Below are 20341 nucleotides of genomic sequence, written 5' to 3'. Positions count from 1 at the left end.
GAATAAGGCCTATAATTGATTGGAAATATCTAATTTTAGTCCTCTCCGAGGGACAAATTCATCGTCCTCTCATGGTTCAATAGTAATGGCTTGGAACATTACAATGGATCATTTTGAATTTCTGGTGATACGATTAAACTGCTGAGTGATGGGAAATATTGGAAATTAGCAGTTGCTAATGCTAGATGTCTGTGTAAGGTCAGAGTGACTTTCAGCACTGCATAACTCCAACTGAAGCATTTTGTTTGAATTATCTGCAGCAACTGCAGCTCTGGATCAATCAATTACCATCTGTTTGCTTAACTGAAGCAACTTTAAAATGTATGCTCAAACAGATAATAGTAACTCTAAAATGTTAAAAAACAATGTGTGTCCTTGGCATATTATGGGCCTGCTGAAAGCCCTTCTGCTCATTTTTCTCAAGTTTCATTAGAAAGAGGGAGATTAGATAAGCAGATGTGTCGTATGTTCATCTGGTTACTCTATAAATTTAAATCCTTGCCATGTGAAGCAAATAAGGTAAGGAGAGGTTTCTAAGCATACACTGTAAAAAATCAAAAGTTGAGAAAACTTAAAAGTTTAAGGCAACAAACTTCAACAGATGAGTTGAAGTTTTCTCAACTTGTTGTATTCGATTTATGCACAAAAAGTTGAGAAAACACAAAAATCCCCTACAAAAACAAGTTGAGAAAACTCAAAAATCTTGTTTAAGTTTTTTGCATTAAACTTTTAAGTTTTCTCAATTTTTGATTTTTTACAGTCTAGCAGGTGTTCTGACACACATCCCAGTCCAATACATGACTTGCATACTTCATCTATTCTGAAAAAGCAGGATTCTGGTTAATAGAAAAGAAGTCATTCATCAACCAGCACAAAAAGCCAAAGTTAGAATAATGTTTTGCAGCAGAGTACAGTGTGCTTCCTAACTTTAAGGATGATACAATAAAAGAATATGCCGACATTTAATCACATATGAATGCAATTGTCCATTGTATGCCAATGACATGAATTTATTTAAAATTAATACAACATACTTTGTTCTCACTGTTGAGCAGCGTTGGGGGAAGTTACTTTTAAAAGTAATGCATTACAATATTGCGTTACTCCCTAAAAAAGTAACTAATTGTGTTACTTAGTTACTTTTCATTAAAAAAAAGTAATGAGAGACATTACTTTTGCATTACTTTTTCTCACCTGGGCTGGGCTTGCTTGTTTGTTTTTTAATAACAACAAAAAAAGTTCTATTTTTGGCAAATGTTAAGGCCCTTTTACACCAGAAGTGAAATGAATAAGCCTCAGGCTGAAGGAAATGCATATTTACACCTGAGCAGTAGAGGGCGCAGCTCAAACAAACCTTTCAGCTGTGCTGCCATTCTGGATTAAAAACGAGTGTGCATTTCATTGTTTTTATTCATTTTGAGGAATATTGAATGTTTATTTGCAAGTGAGATGAGTAAATGCATGTTCACATTTAGTCTAGAACTACAGCGCTCACAACACCTTTGCACTTTATTTCTCTCAACATGGGGACAGGAGAGCTGTCCGTCAATGAATGTGAAAAAGTAACTTGCGTTACTTATTTGAAAAAGCAACTTAGATATTTTGTTGTAAATTGAAAAAGTAAAGCGTTACTTTACTAGTTTTTTTTAAGTAATCTGATTACATTACTCAAGTTGATGTTAAAAGTTACTGAAAATAAATAATAATAAAAAAAAAAAATGCTTAATCAAGCAATTGCTCATTTAAATAGCATTTAATTATTGTATTTTTTTCTTGTTTGATTTTGTAGTTTTTTATACTTACTATTTAAGTTCTAAGCAAGTAGGCTATTTTAAAGCGAGTTTTCTATTATATGCAACACGGTTTTGTCTCATTATAGTTAATCTAAATAGGTATTGATCTATTGTTAAATAGATCATTTATTTTAAATAAGTAAAGAAATAAATTGAGAACTATTGCCTTAATTTTTTTAAGTCAACAGTGCAAAACACATTGAAAAACAAATGCCTGCAATGTTTCTCTTGTAATAAATCAATAAACTCATCAGAAAATAGGGTTATACTATATTTTAAGGTGACGCTGTGTATTTACACAAATAAGTAATATGTACTATAAGGTTATGGTTAGGGTGTGGTTAGTTTCTTGAAATTATGCATAATTTACGGTTAATATACTAAATACATGCAACATGTGTACGCCAAACTATGTCACGTTAAAAGAAAGTGCTACCGAAAATAGTGTAATTTCATAGTTTAGTTAGCACACTACAGCTAAACGCCCTTGAATGTGTCTGAGATACGGGCCGCTGTCCTTGGTGCTGACTGTAGACGCTCAGTCAGTGATTGGGCTGCGTGACCAGACTCTGTCCAAGTACCAATGATGTCACGTCGAGTGTAACTGTAGCACTATCACCTCCTATAATAAATAAGACGTGATATAGCATATCGTAATTCAATCCAAACCAGCATCATATTTTTGTAAGAAATTGTTCTTTTAAATGTTTGACAGCCACACAATTATGCGAATTATGGAGGTGTATTAAGAGAGAATGATGGCTGGGAGCGTGTTAAAGTTAAGCTATGTATTCTTTTTACATAAAAACAGTATATATAGAGAGTTTTTAAGCATGTGAATAACCGACATATGTCGGTTATCACATTTCTATATAGCTAGCTAACAAAACATTGATCACTTTGTTATGTACCTAGCTTTATACGCCACAAATAGACTAGGCTACATCATAAACATTTACTATCCTGTCTTTTAAAGAAAATTTAGCCATCATTAGCCACCCAAGCACTCGCTATGTTTGACCAGGAAGTTGGAATACCGATAAAGATAAGTGTAGCCATCAGGACCCTCCCACATCGTCGGATCAATGGTCCAGTCAAAACAAGCCTGGGCTTTTTCGCAACAGCGCCTCGAGTATATAAAGGCAGACAGAGCTGCTATCCAGCGCTGAGAGAGCCACACACGCTACACCTATACACTACTTTACCTCACACTTCTGTTCATCTGCACGTTCACACCCCGTCCGTCGGGATGAGTTATTCGATAGACACTATAGGAAGCCCCTACCGGAGGGTGATGGACACCAGGACGAGCTATTCGAGCCCCTCCAGCGGGTTCCGCTCCCAGACCTGGTCGAGGGCAAGCCCTAGTTCTTCTTCGTACAAGAGGACCTTCAACGTCCCGGTGGCGCGAGCTTACGGCTCAACAGTTCTGAGCTCCACCGACAGCCTTGATTTCGCTCAGACCTCCATCCACAATGGAGACTACAAGCGCGCCAATGAGAAGGAACAACTCCAGGGACTCAACGACCGCTTCGCGGGCTACATCGACAAGGTGCACTTTCTGGAGCAGCAGAACAAGCAGATCGAGGCGGAGATCCAGGCACTGCGGCAGAAGCAGGTGTCGCAGTCTCAGCTGGGCGAACTTTACGATCAAGAGCTGCAGGAGTTGCGCTCCATGCTGGAGCAGATCCACCATGAGAAGGCGCAGATCCAAATGGACACCGACCACATTGAAGTTGACATCCAGCGCCTGAGGGACCGCTTCGACGAGGAAGCCCGCATCAGGGAAGAGACGGAAGCGATCGTCCGTGCCCTGAAGAAGGACATGGGTGACTCAGCACTCGTCAAAGCAGAGTTGGAGAAGAAAGTGCAGTCCCTGCAGGACGAGATCGCGTTTATCCGCAACAACCACCAAGAGGAGCTCAGCGATCTGTTAGCGCAGGTGCAGGCGTCGCAGATCACCGTGGAGAAGAGGGACTACCAGAAGGCGGATATCACCGAAGCGCTGCGCGAGATTCGCTCGCAGCTGGAGGGCCACTCAACGCAAAACCTCCAGCAGGTGGAAGACTGGTTCATGTGCCGCTACTCGAAACTCACGGAGGCCGCAGAGCAAAATAAAACCGCCATCAAATCCGCACGGGACGAGATCGCAGACTATCGCCGCCAGCTACAGTCCAAAACCATCGAGCTGGAGTCTGTCCGAGGAACCAAAGAGTCTCTGGAGAGGCAGCTGAACGACATAGAGGACCGACACAACAATGACATTGCCAGCCTCCAGGTACATAATCATATGCTTTACACATTATTAAGCATTTCTAGTCAAACTTGGCATTTTAAACAAAAAGGAAGTTTAAAAGGAAATGTGTATGTGTTGGTTTAGGTTTATAAGTGCTTTAAAGTGCACTGAATGTTGAAAAAATATATCAAAAATGCTTTTATGCCATTGAAAAACTATTGTTAGACCACTTCTCTGAATACTGTGGTGAACAATGGTTGCAGCCTTTGCTGCAGTTGTACTGTAGTCCCTCATAACTCACTTTGACTTTAAATATGTTGCACCTCTCCTCAATAATAAAACCAAGTCGCAGTTAAGTTTGTTCAATGCTATTTATTCTGAGCTTATTATTGTAGAGTACAGAAAACAGAGAAACAGACTGGACATTCACTGGATGACTTGCGTATGATGCTTCATTACATCATAGGTGCAGTGGAATGGTGTTAGAAAGGGTTAAGGAGAGGCAGACACCCACAATGCAGTCTCTCCCCACTCTTTGCTGAGTCAGAGCAGAGGCAGGGTTCGCTCATTGGCTGTGTCCTGGAATCACCTCATGCACATAAACTGAATGCACCTATTGATTGTCCTTGAAGCCATACAGTGATATTAAAATTTAATTGGTGCTGTGAGAAGCATTAGCATCATCAAAGTTCTTTGTAGCAGATGAGGAATATGTATAAACAAATGAGAATATGACTTTTCTTTCTTTCTTTTTGTCTTCAGCAACAGATTTATTTGACTAAGCTGTCACAATATTTTGTCTGACTCTCTAGGAAACCATCCACCAGCTGGAAAATGAACTCAAGAGCACGAAATGGGAGATGGCACGGCATCTTCGTGAATACCAGGACCTCCTGAATGTCAAAATGGCACTAGATATAGAGATTGCAGCATACAGGTAAGACTGGGATCAAATTTGCATATGAATATGGTGTAAATACCTTTTATTTTTAGTTATAATTCATTATTATTATTAATTATGATATTTATGTGCATAAATACGTATTGTTATGAGAATATATTATTTTATCCAAAGAAGCTGCATTTCTTTAACACAATTATTTGTATTTTTACAGATTTTTTTTTTTTTTCAGAGAAATCTTTACATATAGTTTTGATAATAGCCTAAATCATAATTGTATCTCCTTCTTTTACGCCTTTCGCTTTTATGTAGAAAACTTCTTGAAGGAGAGGAGAGCCACTTTAGCACTTTCCCATATCGCCAGACGGTCACCAAAGGCCCCAAGGTCAAAAGTGAGCCTCCTAAACTTAAAGTGCAACACAAGTTTGTGGAGGAGATCATCGAGGAGACGAGGGTGGAGGATGAGAAGTCTGAGATGGATGAGGCTTTGGCTGAGATGGCAGAGGAGATGTCAGCTGCCAAAGGAGAAGATGAAGGAGAGGAAGAGGGAGAGGCTGAGGTTGAAGAAGGTGGTGATGATGAAGGAGAGAAAGAAGAGGAAGGTGAAGGTGAGGAGGAAGAAAAGGGAGAGGAGGAGGAGGAGGAGGAGGTGCTCGCCTCAACCCAAGCCAAAGTAACCTCCGGAGCCGCTGCTGAGGATGAAGAGGAGGGAGAGAAAGAAGAAGGTGATGAAAAACAAGAAGAAGAAGCTGGAAAGGGTGATGAGGAGGAAGAGAAAGGAGAAGAGGGTGAGGAGGACAAGAAAGAGGGCGATGCAGAGGACGAAGCAGAAGAAACTAAATCACCCAAAGCAAAGGCCTCTCCTGAGACTGAGAAAGCAGAAGAGAAGCAGGCCAGCGGAGGAGAAGAAGAAGAGGGTGATGAGAAAGATGATGCAGGTAGTGACAAAGGATCAACAGATGAAAAAGAAGCCGAAGCAAAGGAGCAGCCTAAAAAAGTAGAAACAGAAACAGCAAAGGAAGACAAGAAGGGAAAAGAGGAGAAGGAAGAGCCCAAATCTGAAAAGGAAAAGGCAACTGTGGCAGAAACCAAGACGGAGACGCCTAAAGCAGAATCTCCAAAGAGTGAGAGTCCAAAGAGCGAAAGCCCGAAGGAGACACCTAAGACAGAAGCTCCAAAAAAGGAATCCCCCAAAAGTGAGAGTCCTAAGAAAGAGGAGCCTAAGGCAGAGCCAACCAAGAAAGACGCCCCAAAGTCAGAACCAGTGAAATCCGAAACTAAAGAAGATTCCTCAAAGCCAGCAGATGAGAAAAAGAGTGAACCAGAGAAAAAGCCTGAAGATAAAAAGAAAGAGGCAACCGTGAACGGAGACATGGGCAAGAAAGATGAAAAGAAAGACTCCGATAAGAAGGAGGTGATCTCCAATGGAGTGGATGAGAGCCCAACCAAAGATGAATCGAGCCAGAGGGTGGTCATCACCAAGACGGTGGAGACCATCACAACTGATGAAGGCGGAGTCACACAAGTTACAAAAACTGTTACCGTCACTGAGAAAGGAGATGAGGGTGGGGAAACCGTCTCCAAAACTGTGGAGAAGGCCGTGAAGGCCAGCGAAGCAGATTAGACCCGAGCGTCCAGCTATAGCCCACCGAAGAGGAACTAGGGAGGAAGCATATCAAGCAATCAACACAAAACGAAACATAACGAAGAAATCATAAAGCTCAACAGATGTACTTAATTACATTAACCACACTAAAACAAAAACACGCATAGAGAGAAGCCATACGATGCGGCAAGCTAAAAAATGCATGTTGAGTGACAGCTTTAAATGGGTTCTGCTGCGTTTGCGGTCCGGGACGCCGGGGACTCAATTTCACTGCTATATCTGGGGGAGGGGGGCGGTCACTTGAATGTGGCATCTGCATGCCAGCTCAGGGGGAGAGCGCTCCTCGTTCTTTGAGATAGAATTAAAAACACCCTATGTATGACAGTAATATAAAATACTCGCAGAGTGGTGGGGAATGACATTTGCTTGAAGTTAGAACAACAAGGGTTGTAAAGATACGTTCTTCTGACAAAGTAGCCTTATAAATATTATCGCGAGTACTCGAACTGAGCCAAAAATGTTTAAAAAAAAAGGACGAAGACGATGGTGAAAATAGCCCATGGTCATATACACTCAGTACATACAGCAACTAAGAAACACTTAGCCTTAAACATGCTTTTTACCGTTGTCAGTTATGTTTACCTGATGAGTGCATTTGAAAATTAACCTGTCAATGTGCACATACATTCTTGTATGCATAGGATTGACTTGAATTCAACTACTTACCGTTAATGAGGTGCTACCGTTTGCAGTCCCATGTTCATCTGAATGAATTTCTCAGCAGCATTTGCTCAATAAACATCCTAATAAAATACACTACATATATATCTTTGTGTTGTCTTTTTTCCTCATATGGTATGCATTTGGTATTCATTGGTATATTTAATGCACATTACTTGAGAGTGTGGTTTACATACTCTTTGTAAGAGATAAGAAAACATTACTGTCAACATTCACTGCAAGTTCTGAGTCATTGCCTTTGGAAAAAAATAAGGTCTTTAAGTTTTAAAAATGTCAGTAAGGAAATGCAAAAGTGAAAAAGAACATAAAGATATTATAAATGTAAGAATTATCCTTAAAATCATCATAAAAGTAATTGATGAATATATATATATATATATATATATATATATATATATATATACACACACACACACACACACACACACACACACACACACATATATATATATATATATATATATATATATATATATATATATATATATATATATATATATATATATATATATGGCACACCACAAGACGCTCCCTCTATCTAAATGGTCAGGTGATTAAAATGTTACTGACACTAATGCTGACTTTTCACTAAACAGGTAATGTATATTGTTTGTCTCTGTTGTTAAAATTTTAATGGAAAAACAAATTGATTATTGAGATTCATCAGATTTTTAGTTGTAGTCAAGATCAGCAACTCAAAGATCTCCTTAAAATTACTTATATCTATATGTACTTTTTATGTCATTTTTATTGATTGCTTTATTGAATCATCAGTGTAAGTATCTGCAACAGAGTACAATTACATGAAAGCCGTTGGCAATACTAGCTGTGTGTGCAAGTCTTTATTGAGAAAATGCTCCATATTGCATTTAATGTTGCTGCATTGCAGACAGAGTGCACCATCAGAGATATATGATGCAAATTACTCACAAATATAGGTGATTTCAATGCAACATTCATAATGGACTGCTTAAAGCTGCAGTCTGTAAGTTTTGCTTCCTGTTGAAACCTGCAGTTATTTGTGGAATTATCACCTTTACGAGGGTTCTGCATCAGCACCTCAGTGCGGATGAATCTAACGCCTGTTTCACACATAATCCGTCTGCAGTGCGTATGCGTTGCGTATTTTTTTACGCACCCATGTTAACGGATTAGAGCGTTCACACTGCACGCGGTTGCGGTCCGTCATTGCGTTCCAGGAGCGGTGCGTCTGCAGCAGTGCAGCAATCGTTTACGTACCGAGTCTATTTTTGCTGTGCTGCAAGTGCAGCACAGCAGATTGTGTGTGGGCAAAATGAGCATGGATTGACCTGAAATTGTAAAAAAAAAAAGAGAAAAAAAGAAATTATGCACATTTAAACTATTTTGTACATTTAGTACATTACATAAAGAATTTTTTTTTTTTTTATGATTTAACGCCATGCCAGCAACAAGTTATATTCATGCCAAAAGGAAACATTTCAATTTCACAGTTCAGTTGTATCATTTCAAAACAATTATTTTATTTAAAAAAAAAAATGAACAGTGTTTACTTGCATAATGCGATCAGATATGTTTTTCCCCGTTGGAGGGAAACTCGCATCCCAGCAGGCAATGACGTGACAGGCGGACCTATTCAAAAACAAGGTGACATGGATGACACTCGTCTTATCGTTGAGGTGGAAAAACATAAAATTCTGTATGACCCGCAGAATGTATTGTACAAAGATTTGAATGCGAAGGAAAAGGCATGGGAAGCAGTTTCGTCGGCTGTTTGTGTCGACAGTAAGTTTTCAAATCTTTGTGTCATGTTTACGTGTACTAAACTACTCCAGCAACTGTAAATATATAAGCGTAATGAATATAACATTACGCACTGCAAACGTGTGCTGTGTGAAAGCACAATGGCCGCTTCCTGCTTCAGCAACACATACGCACTGCATACGGACCGCACACGCACTGCAGACGGATTATGTGTGAAACAGGCGTAATGTTTGCTGTCAGTCACCATATTGGTGTGGATACTGTACTTCAGAATCACAGATTCTATGTCTTGGAAGTATGACCAAAATAAGAATTTTCACTGGAAATGTCATCTGAACAAATAACAAATCTGGCACTTTTGTTCTGACCAACTAAGAAAAAAGCATTACAATAAATCACGCTACCAATGGTGATTAAATCTAACGATTGCTTAGCTCATATCACATCAAACCATGCAAATTATTATTATTGTTATACTTTGTTCTCAAATTGTTAATGTTAAAGTCCACCTGTAGTCAAAAACTGTATCCCTTAAAACTCATCTTTAATCACCAAAATCATATATTTGAACATTTTTTCCGGTGAAAGAAATTCTTAAAGGATTAGTCCACTTTTAAATAAACTTTTCCTGATAATTTACTCACCCCCATGTCATCCAAGATGTTCATGTCTTTCTTTCTTCAGTCGAAAACAAATTAAAGTTTTTGATGAAAACATTTCAGGATTTTTTTCCTTATAGTGGACTTGAATGGGCACCAAACAGTTGAAGGTCAAAATTAGTTTCACTGCAGCTTCAAATTGTTCTACATGATCCCAGACGAGAAATAAGGGTCTTATCTAGTGAAACCATCGCTTATTTTTTGAAAAAAAAAAATGGAAAATTATATTAGTTTTAACCAGAAATGCTCATCTTGAAATAGCTCTCTTCTTCTCCTCTATTAGAATTCCAGCATTGTAGACACTGCTAAGTGTATTACTGCCCTCCACAGGTCAAAGTTTGAACTAATTGTTATATACTATTGAACTAGCATATTGCATATAAAATTTAGTTCAAAACATTGACCTGTGGAGGGCAGTAATACACTTAGCAGTGTCTACACTGCTGGAATATAGCAGTGCTTATATAATTTTCAATTTTTTTCAGAAAATGAGCAATGGTTTCTCTAGATAAGACCCTTATTTCTCGTCTGGGATCATGTAGAACAATTTGAAGCTGCAGTGAAACTAATTTTGACCTTCAACAGTTTGGTGCCCATTGAAGTCCACTATAAGGAAAAAAATCCTGAAAGTTGAGTAAATTATCAGGAAAAGTTTATTTAAAAGTGAACTAATCCTTTAATGCCTTAAAATAGCTTGAATGTAACTCTACACCCTTGCCTCATTTAATATACACGGATCTATGAATATGCTAATTAGCCCCGCCTCCACTCAATCGCACACTCGGAGGTAAAAGCTGCACAATGGTATTGCTTTTTACAACGTTGGACACATAACGGTAATTAATATGATTAGCGTTTTGCTTGACTACATTATCGAACAGATAAAAATGTGTTGCTAATAATGTTACACAAACCATGTTCACATTCACGAGTCTGACAGCTGCCTTCTAAAAATTAATATCCTTAGAAACGCTTTGAACAACTCTGAACATCAGTGGAGAAAAGCATATAGTTCATCATAACATCGTAATATGCATCATACACCTGCCATATTGCTAAATCTACCAGATTTTTCATATCAACAGAAAAATATATCAGGATAACCTTCTTTTGAGACTCTTACGCAGTCAGTTAATGATATGCTAAAGCCCGCCAGCATGTTGACGTGATTGGTTACCCTCGGGGACTGTCTTTAGATCGCTGCGGTCTTAAAGAGAAAATACTCAGCAATGGTGTTGACTTGAACAATATTAAAAATTTGATTTTCACCACAGGGGGACTTTAAAAACATCAGCATTGCGTAACTACATATGATAAGTTTAATTATTCCATCTGCTGTGAGAAAAGGTATAAATGATCTGTCACTAGCAGCATCCTCATATCCATATTGTCTACTAGCTGGGATTCATTCTTTATGTAAACAGACATGACGTAATGATGCAAAGATGAATGGCGGCATGCTCAAATTACCCGCGGAAACCTACCAGTACCACTCGAATTAGAAATCATTATTACAAGCTTACCGTTGTGAATCAGGCTAAGGTAAGGATATAGTTTTGAACACTGGCTGATTATGTACTTGCTCAAAATCAAATCAATTTGATTTTTTACAGACTGTTAAGTTACAGACTGCAGCTTTAAGGCATTAGTAATATAAAATGGGACAAAATGTTATGAATTCTAAATAAAAACTGACAATACTGCTTTAATTGATTACTGCTTTAAGGTGCTTTTGTCTGTTCTGTCTATTCTAAAAAATGTCAGAATTATTTATAAAAACAGCTCAGATTTTATTTCCCTGATACTGCTGAAGGACTCATTAAAATGTGCACCTTAGGTTTTGTGAACTATTTGTGCAGTACAAGTTATGAAATAAGGATGAACATATGATTATTTAAAGTGATTTGTTATCATTTTCAGCACTGCAGTAGTTTTTGTACTGTATCTAATGTACTGTTAATAGTAAAATTCTAAATTTAAGGAAAAATGCTAAATTTAACAGATATGAATAAGTGTGCGAAAAAGATTGAACCTCTGCCTTCAGAACAGAAGCCAGGTTCCCATCTGACACGTTTCGTACTCTTATTTTATTCTTACAGTCAGTTTTATCTCCTGATATGTGCATGTTTATATACATTACATTATAAACGTTTTCTGTAAAACCCTGTTTTTACTTTTTTAGAGGTACTTCTGAAACCTTTTACAAGGTGTATATGAAGAGTTTAATTAAAGAACACAGGATAATAAAGCTGTTAATAAATGTCACACTCAATTTATGAAATGTTCCCACATTAGGCATTCTGCATCTAATTTAAATTAAAGCCATTCATTGAAGTAAACACACATTAAAAGATCTTAACAAAAGTCTGATTGATATTTTCTGTTTATGAGGTTTTCCCACATTAGGCACTCTGCACCAACTTTTATTCAATTAAATATACAACCTTTTTTGCATAACATTTCCAAATGTTGCAAATTCATACCTTTTATATTTGAAAGTTTCCAATTTAGTTTAATTATCTAAAGGCATTCAGTAAACTAAACTTCTGAATAAGCAAACTATTCAAAATGACTACACCCTCAAACAATGTCAATGAAAAAATCAGCGAAACCTTTTGATCATCAAGAAGCAAGTTTTTATTGCGCTGGCAGCAAAGATTCACTTATTACAGTCTATTGCAAGACTTCATTCAAAAATATAATTTACTTCACAAGCATACATTCACTCAGGTATGTAGATCATATCAGTAACATCAGACTATCATCGTCTGTTTTAAAAGCTGATAAAGTTGACTGTAGTTTCAAACACTGTATTGCAATTTGCTCTGAGCACCACTGATCAAGGCATATTGATAGTAACAGATTGAAGGGAGACTAGAGAAGCAGGTCAGGCTACTGGTATTTGTGCTGTTATAGATACGACTTATTACTTCTTCCCCTTGGGTTTCTCAGTCTCCTCTTTTCCCTTTTCTTGCTTCACACTTTCCTTTTTCTCACTCTTGCCTTTCTCACCTTCATCTTTTACCTTAGGCTTTTCTGACTCCTTTGCTTTTGGTTTCTCTGGCTCTTCCTTGCCTTTATCCTTTGACTCAGGTTCAGGTTCAGGTGCAGGTTCAGTTTTCTCTTTGGGTTTTTCTTTGGCTGGTTCGGGTTCTACTTCCTCTTTGGCTTTTTCAGCCTTAGGCTCAACTTTTTCCTTCTCGGTTTCCTTCTCTACCTTGTCTTTTTCTGTCTTAGTGTCTTCCTTATCTGTCTCAGTGTCCTCTGTGGCCTTATCAGCACTTGTGTCAGCTTTCTCCTCACTTTTCTCTGTCTCAGTATCCTCCTCTGCAGCCACTTCCTCCTCCTCAGCTTTCTCTTCCTCTTTCTGCTCACCCTCTTCCCCGTCTCCCTCTTTTTCATCTCCTTCCTCATCTTCTCCTTTAACATCTTCCTCTTCTTTAGTCTCCTCCTCGTCTCCTTTTTCTTCATCTTCTGCTCCAGCTTCCTCTTCCTGTTCAACACCTGTTTAAAACAGTAATTTAGTTGCGCATTTAGTTAGAATAATAAAATAATTGTATTTCTTATCTTGCATATGAATCTTACCTTCCGCTTCCTCCTTTGTTTCTTCTTCCTCTTCCTCCTTCTCTTCCGCTTCCTCTTCCTTTACTTCCTCGGCTTCCTCCTTTGTTTCTTCTTCCTCTTCCTCCTTCTCTTCCACTTCCTCTTCCTTTACTTCCTCCTGTTCTTCTTCCTCTTTCTCCTCTTCTTCTTCTTCTTCCTGGGTTGGACTGGCTGCAGCTTCTTGAGCTTGACTGGATGTGATGGCCTCATCAGCTGAGAGGGATGCACTGACCAGGCGAGAACTAAGCAGGTAGGGGGCGCCAGAGCTCAGGCTGGACAGTGAGTACATGGGCCGGGAGTAGACGGGACCAACAGAGTAACCACCGACCAAACCTCCCACACCCACATTAAAGCGAGACTCCTCCCCCTCAAGCAGCTTCCTGCAAAACCCGGAAAAGATTTTGTGACACATCAGAAGCATTAACATGAATCAAAATGTCTGACATTATATTAGTGATCCTACCTGTAAGCAGCGATCTCAATATCAAGGGCCATCTTGACATTAAGAAGATCCTGGTACTCTTTAAGGTATCTCGCCATTTCACCCTTAGTGGCTCGAAGTTCATCCTCAAGCTCACCGATTGTATCCTACAGGAAAGGATGGGTGTTAAAATTATTGTTTGAAGGCATAAAATAACTAAAATAGTGGTTACAAGTACTAACCTGCATGGCAGAAACCTCTGAGCTCTGCTTGTCCTCCATCTCCCTGAGCTGCCTCTCCAGAGACTCGTTCAGGCCCTTGCAGGCATCAATCTCAAGGACACATGCCTGAAGCTGACGGCGATACTCTCCTGCTTCATCCTTGGAGTTCCTTATTGCGTCACCGTGGTGCGCCACGCTCTCCGTCAGGTGGCCCATCTTCCCGCGGAACCATTCTTCAGCTGAATGGATGTTCTTGGCTGCCAGCTTCTCGTACTGGGCTCTGATGTCACGTAGGGCGCTGGACAAATCGGGCTTGGCGGTCTCCGCCTCAACGGCGATCTGAGCTCCGTACTGAATCTGGGCCTGCAGCTCTGAGATCTCACCCTCATGGACCTTCTTCAGGAATGCCAGCTCATTTAGCAATGTATCAACCTTTTTCTCCAGCTCTACCTGGGCTAGAGTGCTGTCATCGGCCTCCTTGCGGGCATCCAGAAGTCTGCCTTCGCTGTCCTCACGGGCAACCACCTCTTCCTCGTAGCTGGCCTGCAGGCTCCGCAAGGCATCTTCCATGCTCTCCCGCTGGCTCAGCGCGGCCTGCCTCTCCATGCGGGCCTCCTCGACGGCGGCTCTCAGAGTGCGGACCTCCTGCTCGTACAGGCCCCTCAGGCGGGAAGGCTCCACATGCCTCTGCCTCAGCATTAGCAGCTCGGCTTCCAGGGCACGGTTCTGCTGCTCTAGTTCATGGACGCGCTCAATGTAACCGGCGAAGCGGTCATTGAGCTCTTGCATCTGGGCCTTCTCCTGAGTTCGCACTGCCCGGAATTCAGAGCTTACCTGGGCGGCGTGGCTGATGTCCATGTCCACGGAGCGAGCATGGCTGCTCAGCAGGAGACCGGCGGAGCTCCGGCCGGGGGAGGCATAGTGGAGGCGAGAGGAGAGAGAAGGGGGATGGGCGGAGAAAGTGGTGCGAGAACGACCACGCTGAGAGACCCGGGGGCTGCTCTCCACATACCAGCGCTTGTAAGAAGACGAGAAGTAGGGGTCAAACCCGACGGCACTCATGGCTCCAAGGACAAGCTGCTCTTTGTCTCGGAACCACAGTCAGCTCGATCAGCTTTCAAACACTGATCTGCTGCTCCTACTGCAGTCAGTGCAGCTTATATAGCCAGAAAGGAGCTCTGACGCAAGTGATTTTCTAAACTCTGACAATGCAGTATCAATAGCAGAGAGAGAGAGGGACGGAGAGAGAGCTATGTGCAGATGCATATGCAAGTCAGAGTATAGCACAATTTTGTTAATAAATTCTGAGTTTTTTGCTCTGAAAGTATCATAAATGTTTATCATATTATGTACATACTCTGTGACTGCCACCAAGGTCATTCTATGCATTAGATGCTAAAATTAAGCAAATGAGGATATGCATTATGCTTCATCACATTACTTTAACATGTAATTTAATTATGAAACATAACGGTTATAATATATACATAACGCACATAGTTTCCACTGCAGATACAGAAAACTGGAGGAAGAGAGAAAAAGGGAGGGGAGGGGGGGTGCTGGAAAAGAAGTGAGGAATGATTACAGCTCTATTTTCAGTGCTTTACCTGTGGAAACACACCACCGCCTCTGCTGGATATGAGAGGTATTACATACAATGCAAAGAAGTGAATGTTTTACTTATGACAAGATCATGGAATGTTTTTAACATTATAAACACACACACTTATATAAACATTGCATGAACATGCAATCATTTCTATAATTACAATATAATATACATAATAAGAAATGAATATGTATTTGCAGCATATCAAAGCTGAATTACAAACATTTAAAAAGCATAATGCATAATCTAAAAAAATATAGAATTGTGTATGTTTATGCAGTGCTTATATAATAATGATAATATCACAAATAATATATATATATATATATATATATATATATGTATATATATATATATATACACACACACACACATATATTTGTATTAAGTTCATTATAACTAGTTAACATTACTTAAATCTTCAGGGGGTATTAAATATTTTAGGCCATAAAACTGTACTGTATGTTATTGGGCCTCTACATTCACTCTCTCTACATTTGAGCTACAGTGTACTGTTTACTGATGGCCTCTTACTAGCCTCTGAGATCTAAGGCTGACTGTGATCTTTGCACTTTTATTCCACACCTCTCAGTTTAAAAGTCAAGTTGCTATTTTGAATCCTTTCATGACCTCTGCCCTTCGAGCAGTAGATAGATATCCGGTCCTCCCCTTTACAAATAAGAGTCAATAGGTAACTTCAACTGTCATTCTGAAAGTGAAACATTGTGATTGGTTCAAAGCAGTAGAGATATGACATTCATGACAGGCCACATACCAGAATGCTATAAAAAGAGCATAGCACAGGCACGCAGGGCTCACTGTCTGTCACAGAGTGTGTGCACAACAGCAAGGAGGGCTGTGTTTGGTGGGCTTAGTCTGGAAAACACTACAGTAAAACCCAAATTCTTTTAAAATGGCTGCTGCTCATCGTCTAGTGATTGTACGCCATGGCGAGAGCTCCTGGAACCAGGAGAACCGTTTCTGTGGTTGGTTTGATGCAGACCTCAGTGAAAAGGGTCTGGAGGAAGCAAAGCGTGGTGCTCAGGCCATCAAAGATGCAGGCATGAAGTTTGATGTGTGCTACACCTCCGTTTTGAAGCGTGCTATCAAGACTCTTTGGACCATCATGGAGATCACAGACCAGATGTGGCTGCCCGTAGTGCGCACCTGGCGTCTGAATGAACGTCACTATGGTGGTCTGACTGGTCTCAACAAGGCAGAGACAGCAGCCAAGCATGGAGAGGAGCAGGTCAAAATCTGGCGCAGATCATTCGATATTCCACCTCCTACTATGGATAAGGACCATCCATACCACAAGATCATCAGTGAGGTAAGACAAAGAGATCAGATGTTTATATATATATATATATATATATGAAATGTATATACATGTATATATGACATAGGTCTCTTTAACTCTGTCATAATTCATTAAAGGATTAGTTCACTTTTAAATAAAATTTTCCTGATAATTTACTCACCCCCATGTCATCCAAGATGTTCATGTCTTTCTTTCTTCAGTCGAAAAGAAATTAAGGTTTGTGATGAAAACATTCCAGGATTATTCTCCTTATAGTGGACTTCTATGGCCTCCAACCAGTTGAAGGTCAAAATTACAGTTTCAGTGCAGCTTCAAAGGCTTTAAATGATACCAGACGAGGAACAAGGGTCTTATCTAGCAAAACAATTGGCCATTTTCTAAAAAAATGTGCTTCCGCCAAAAGCGCACTTTCGTATTCTTCAAAACGCTTACACTGTATGTCCTACGCATTCCCTATTCTACTGACGGAACGAACGCAGCATCACTTCCATTTTTTCCATTAGTAGAATAGAGAAGGCGTGGGACATACAGCATAAGCTTTTGGAGAATACGAAAGTGCGCTTTTGGCGGAAGCACGTGCAAGGTGTTAATTTGTGTTTATAAAGCATATAAATTTACATTTTTTTCGAAAATGACTGATCGTCTGTTCCTCGTCTGGTGCCATTTAAAGCCTTTTGAAGCTGCATTGAAACTGTAATTTTGACCTTCAACCCCGTGGAGGCCATTGAAGTCCACTATATGGAGAATAATCATGGAATGTTTCCATCAAAAAACCTTCATTTCTTTTCGACTGAAGAAAGAAAGACATAAACATTTTGGATGACATGGGGGTGAGTAAATTATCAAGAAAATTTATTTGAAAGTGAACTAATCCTTTAATGCACGTGACACTTTGCTTTTACTTCACTCATGTAAATGCTGATGTGGGGATGGTTGCAGGTTTGATGATGTTCCATTTCTCTTTTTTTACCAGTCAAGGCGCTACAAGGGTCTGAAAGAGGGTGAGCTTCCCATCTGCGAGAGCTTGAAGGACACCATTGCTCGTGCTCTGCCTTTCTGGAATGAGGTTATTGTACCTGAGATCAAGGCCGGCAAAAATGTCATAATCGCAGCCCACGGCAACAGCCTGCGTGGTATCGTCAAGCACTTAGAGAGTGAGTGTCATCCCACCAAACATTTAGTTAAAAGACTATCAAGCGGGCAAGTGATGCATTATATAATACAACTGCAAGTTAGCTAATCATGTCAAGGAACAAGCACATATAGCATTCAGACATAGAACGTGTCTGACCACCAGATCCCCAATGACACAGAGACTATTTATAGCCCTCATTCATACACAGAAGAGATGAGAAGGGTGTTAGGTTCCTGTTACGGGCACAACCTTTCAGCAGAAAGGTTCCGCATTCTCCTTAGAGAGCTAGAGAGAGATGCACTTTAGAAAGTAAAGGTCACAAAGGTCAAGAAAAGGTCAAGGACTGTATGTGACAAGATGTTCACCTGTGTTTACAGGCATGTCAGATGCAGCCATCATGGAGCTCAACCTTCCCACTGGCATTCCCATCGTCTATGAGCTGGATAAGGACCTGAAGCCCATCAAACCCATGCAGTTCCTTGGAGATGAGGAAACAGTGCGCAAAGCCATGGAGGCTGTGGCTGCGCAGGGCAAGGTCAAAAAGTGAAGAGCTGACACAAAACCAGAGACTGAAACAAAAAAGGAAAGGGGCACACAACTGGATCCAAGCCTGTTTGAAGACCACCAACTGAATAAAAGTGAACACGTGACATGGACATGATTGTCACCCCTCCCCCCAAACATTCTCACTTTACACCACGCTTTGTAAACCCCCTTGTGTTGGACTGCCCCACTCTGACACAGCAAATAAAAGTGAGCACCATTTTGTGTACTACCTTTTTCGCTTGAGTCATTCCTCCCCCTCTTCTTCCCTCTCTGCATTAATTCAGGGATTTCAGCAGAACGGTGCGCTGCTGTGTAAGCTGACCCAAAGGGCACACCAAAGAGGTTGCCGAGTTCATTTTGGCAGCCGTCCCACACTGTGGTGCAGTGGCGGCTCATCTAGCCATAGTTCTCAATGAGAGCCTGCTGCACAGACGGCCCATTATGGCTACATCGTCCTGCCAGCAACACAATTAGCAGCAGCTCAGGTTATCTGGTGACAAAAGGACAGGGGTGTGTATGGACGTGCGTGTGTGATAGTCTGTGATTGGAAAAGGATGAAGCCGGAACTAGACAGTCACAGTTCCCCAAAATTGCTCAGGGACTAATTCATTATGTAGGAAGACTAATTTTAGGCTGAGCCTTCAGCATAGAATAACCTATTATTTTAATCTATTATTTAAGCATTTATTCAAAACTAAAAAGTTATATTACTACTAATATATTACTTAAAAAATACAAAGTAATATTGAATGATTAGTATCATGTGTGTGTGTACTGTATTTGTATTTATTTTACCTGGCTTTGATATTTATAGTTGTTGTCTGCCCAACTAAGAGGTTTTGAAGGGTTTTCAGTATTCTAAACACAAACTAGGATATGAGATAAGAGCTATCAGTGAAAAATCAAACATTTAAATGCATATTAAGCACATAAAGGGCAAAGTATAAAGAGCAAATAATGGTAAAAACACTGTTGAACAGTGACGGTGCAATGACACAGTTTGAGTATGGGGAACTGCTTTACTAAATCAACCCAATACTACCATCTAATGTTTAACATACAGCATTGCACAATATTCTGGTCTGCCGTAGAAACTACAGACAAAGTACAGGAAGTAAATTCATTTCATGTTTATTTGAAACGTTTTATTCCTAATCTATTTGTGAAGACTTGGTTTATGGAGGGGTCAGTCATACTAGAGAGCCAAAACAAATACTGGCAAATGGCGGTTAATTGGCAAGCAACAGCAAGTGGCATCTATCCAAAACAATGTCTACTGAACTGATGTCATCGTCTTTAAAAATAAACCTCGTATTCCTGTTTATAGGTTTGAGTCTTATGAAACTAGATTTGTTTGGGCAAATAATGTTTTATATTTGTTAAGTAGGATAATCCAACAATGTGAGGACGTTTTCGTAGGTCATTGTTTGCATAGAAAACCACAACAGTTCTTACTTCCTCTAAGTAAGTTCCTAATTCCAGTTAGTTCTGGCCAAAATATCTTACCGTTCTTGATAGGTGGAGTCATTCATGTTCAGGCACAGAGAGTTTTCCAGCTCTGTCTGTGTGTCTGGCTGACTTCATGAGATGTTTCTACATGCTCCACTGGTGAGCTGATTCTTTGAACCCTTTCGCTAAGACCAAACATTATAAATATACATGGGATGGGTGTCAATGTCGGGGACTAGCAAAACTGTTAAAATCTCTAAATACTGGGTGGACGTGTACTCCTCAATGTCTGTGGTGGTTATGGCCCTGGTATCATATTCACAACCAATACTTATATTTTTAAAGACACAAATAGTG

The 20341-nt window shown here is 40.0% G+C and overlaps 3 protein-coding genes across 3 annotated transcripts; 2 read left to right on the top strand and 1 right to left on the bottom strand.

Annotated features, from left to right (window-relative positions):
• The first annotated feature begins 2974 nt into the window (after positions 1-2974).
• Positions 2975-7343, top strand: nefma (neurofilament medium chain a). Its single transcript, XM_067376385.1, has 3 exons — positions 2975-4071; positions 4842-4966; positions 5243-7343. Exons 1-3 carry the CDS (start codon positions 3043-3045, stop codon positions 6552-6554), a joined length of 2466 nt encoding a protein of 821 aa, XP_067232486.1. The 5' UTR covers positions 2975-3042; the 3' UTR covers positions 6555-7343.
• Positions 7344-12418: 5075 nt separating this feature from the next.
• On the bottom strand, positions 12419-15422 carry nefla (neurofilament light chain a). Its single transcript, XM_067375594.1, has 4 exons — positions 13946-15422; positions 13746-13870; positions 13265-13662; positions 12419-13183 (listed from the first exon to the last, which is right to left on the bottom strand). The coding sequence occupies exons 1-4, from the start codon at positions 14984-14986 to the stop codon at positions 12606-12608; spliced, it is 2142 nt and encodes a 713-aa protein (XP_067231695.1). The 5' UTR covers positions 14987-15422; the 3' UTR covers positions 12419-12605.
• Positions 15423-16340: 918 nt separating this feature from the next.
• pgam2 (phosphoglycerate mutase 2 (muscle)) lies at positions 16341-18761 on the top strand. The gene is made up of 3 exons (XM_067375595.1): positions 16341-16863; positions 17828-18008; positions 18367-18761. The coding sequence occupies exons 1-3, from the start codon at positions 16447-16449 to the stop codon at positions 18534-18536; spliced, it is 768 nt and encodes a 255-aa protein (XP_067231696.1). The 5' UTR covers positions 16341-16446; the 3' UTR covers positions 18537-18761.
• The last annotated feature ends 1580 nt before the right edge of the window (positions 18762-20341 follow it).

The sequence above is a fragment of the Chanodichthys erythropterus genome, chromosome 22 (genome assembly GCF_024489055.1).
Source record: "Chanodichthys erythropterus isolate Z2021 chromosome 22, ASM2448905v1, whole genome shotgun sequence".
Classification (NCBI taxonomy): domain Eukaryota; kingdom Metazoa; phylum Chordata; class Actinopteri; order Cypriniformes; family Xenocyprididae; genus Chanodichthys; species Chanodichthys erythropterus.
Note: the sequence above shows the minus strand (reverse complement) of the source record. Positions and strands in the feature narration are given on the sequence as shown.

Excerpts from the sequence above, each read along its gene's own strand:
- pgam2 (XM_067375595.1), top strand. The coding sequence starts at position 16,447 with ATGGCTGCTGCTCATCGTCTAGTGATTGTACGCCATGGCGAGAGCTCC. Across the intron at positions 16,864-17,827 it reads ACCACAAGATCATCAGTGAG|TCAAGGCGCTACAAGGGTCT; the intron begins GTAAGACAAAGA and ends TTTTTTTACCAG. Across the intron at positions 18,009-18,366 it reads TATCGTCAAGCACTTAGAGA|GCATGTCAGATGCAGCCATC; the intron begins GTGAGTGTCATC and ends CTGTGTTTACAG.
- nefla (XM_067375594.1), bottom strand. The coding sequence starts at position 14,986 with ATGAGTGCCGTCGGGTTTGACCCCTACTTCTCGTCTTCTTACAAGCGC. Across the intron at positions 13,663-13,745 it reads ATTGAGATCGCTGCTTACAG|GAAGCTGCTTGAGGGGGAGG; the intron begins GTAGGATCACTA and ends CGGGTTTTGCAG. Across the intron at positions 13,184-13,264 it reads AACAAAGGAGGAAGCGGAAG|GTGTTGAACAGGAAGAGGAA; the intron begins GTAAGATTCATA and ends TGTTTTAAACAG.
- nefma (XM_067376385.1), top strand. The coding sequence starts at position 3,043 with ATGAGTTATTCGATAGACACTATAGGAAGCCCCTACCGGAGGGTGATG. Across the intron at positions 4,072-4,841 it reads ATGACATTGCCAGCCTCCAG|GAAACCATCCACCAGCTGGA; the intron begins GTACATAATCAT and ends CTGACTCTCTAG. Across the intron at positions 4,967-5,242 it reads ATAGAGATTGCAGCATACAG|AAAACTTCTTGAAGGAGAGG; the intron begins GTAAGACTGGGA and ends GCTTTTATGTAG.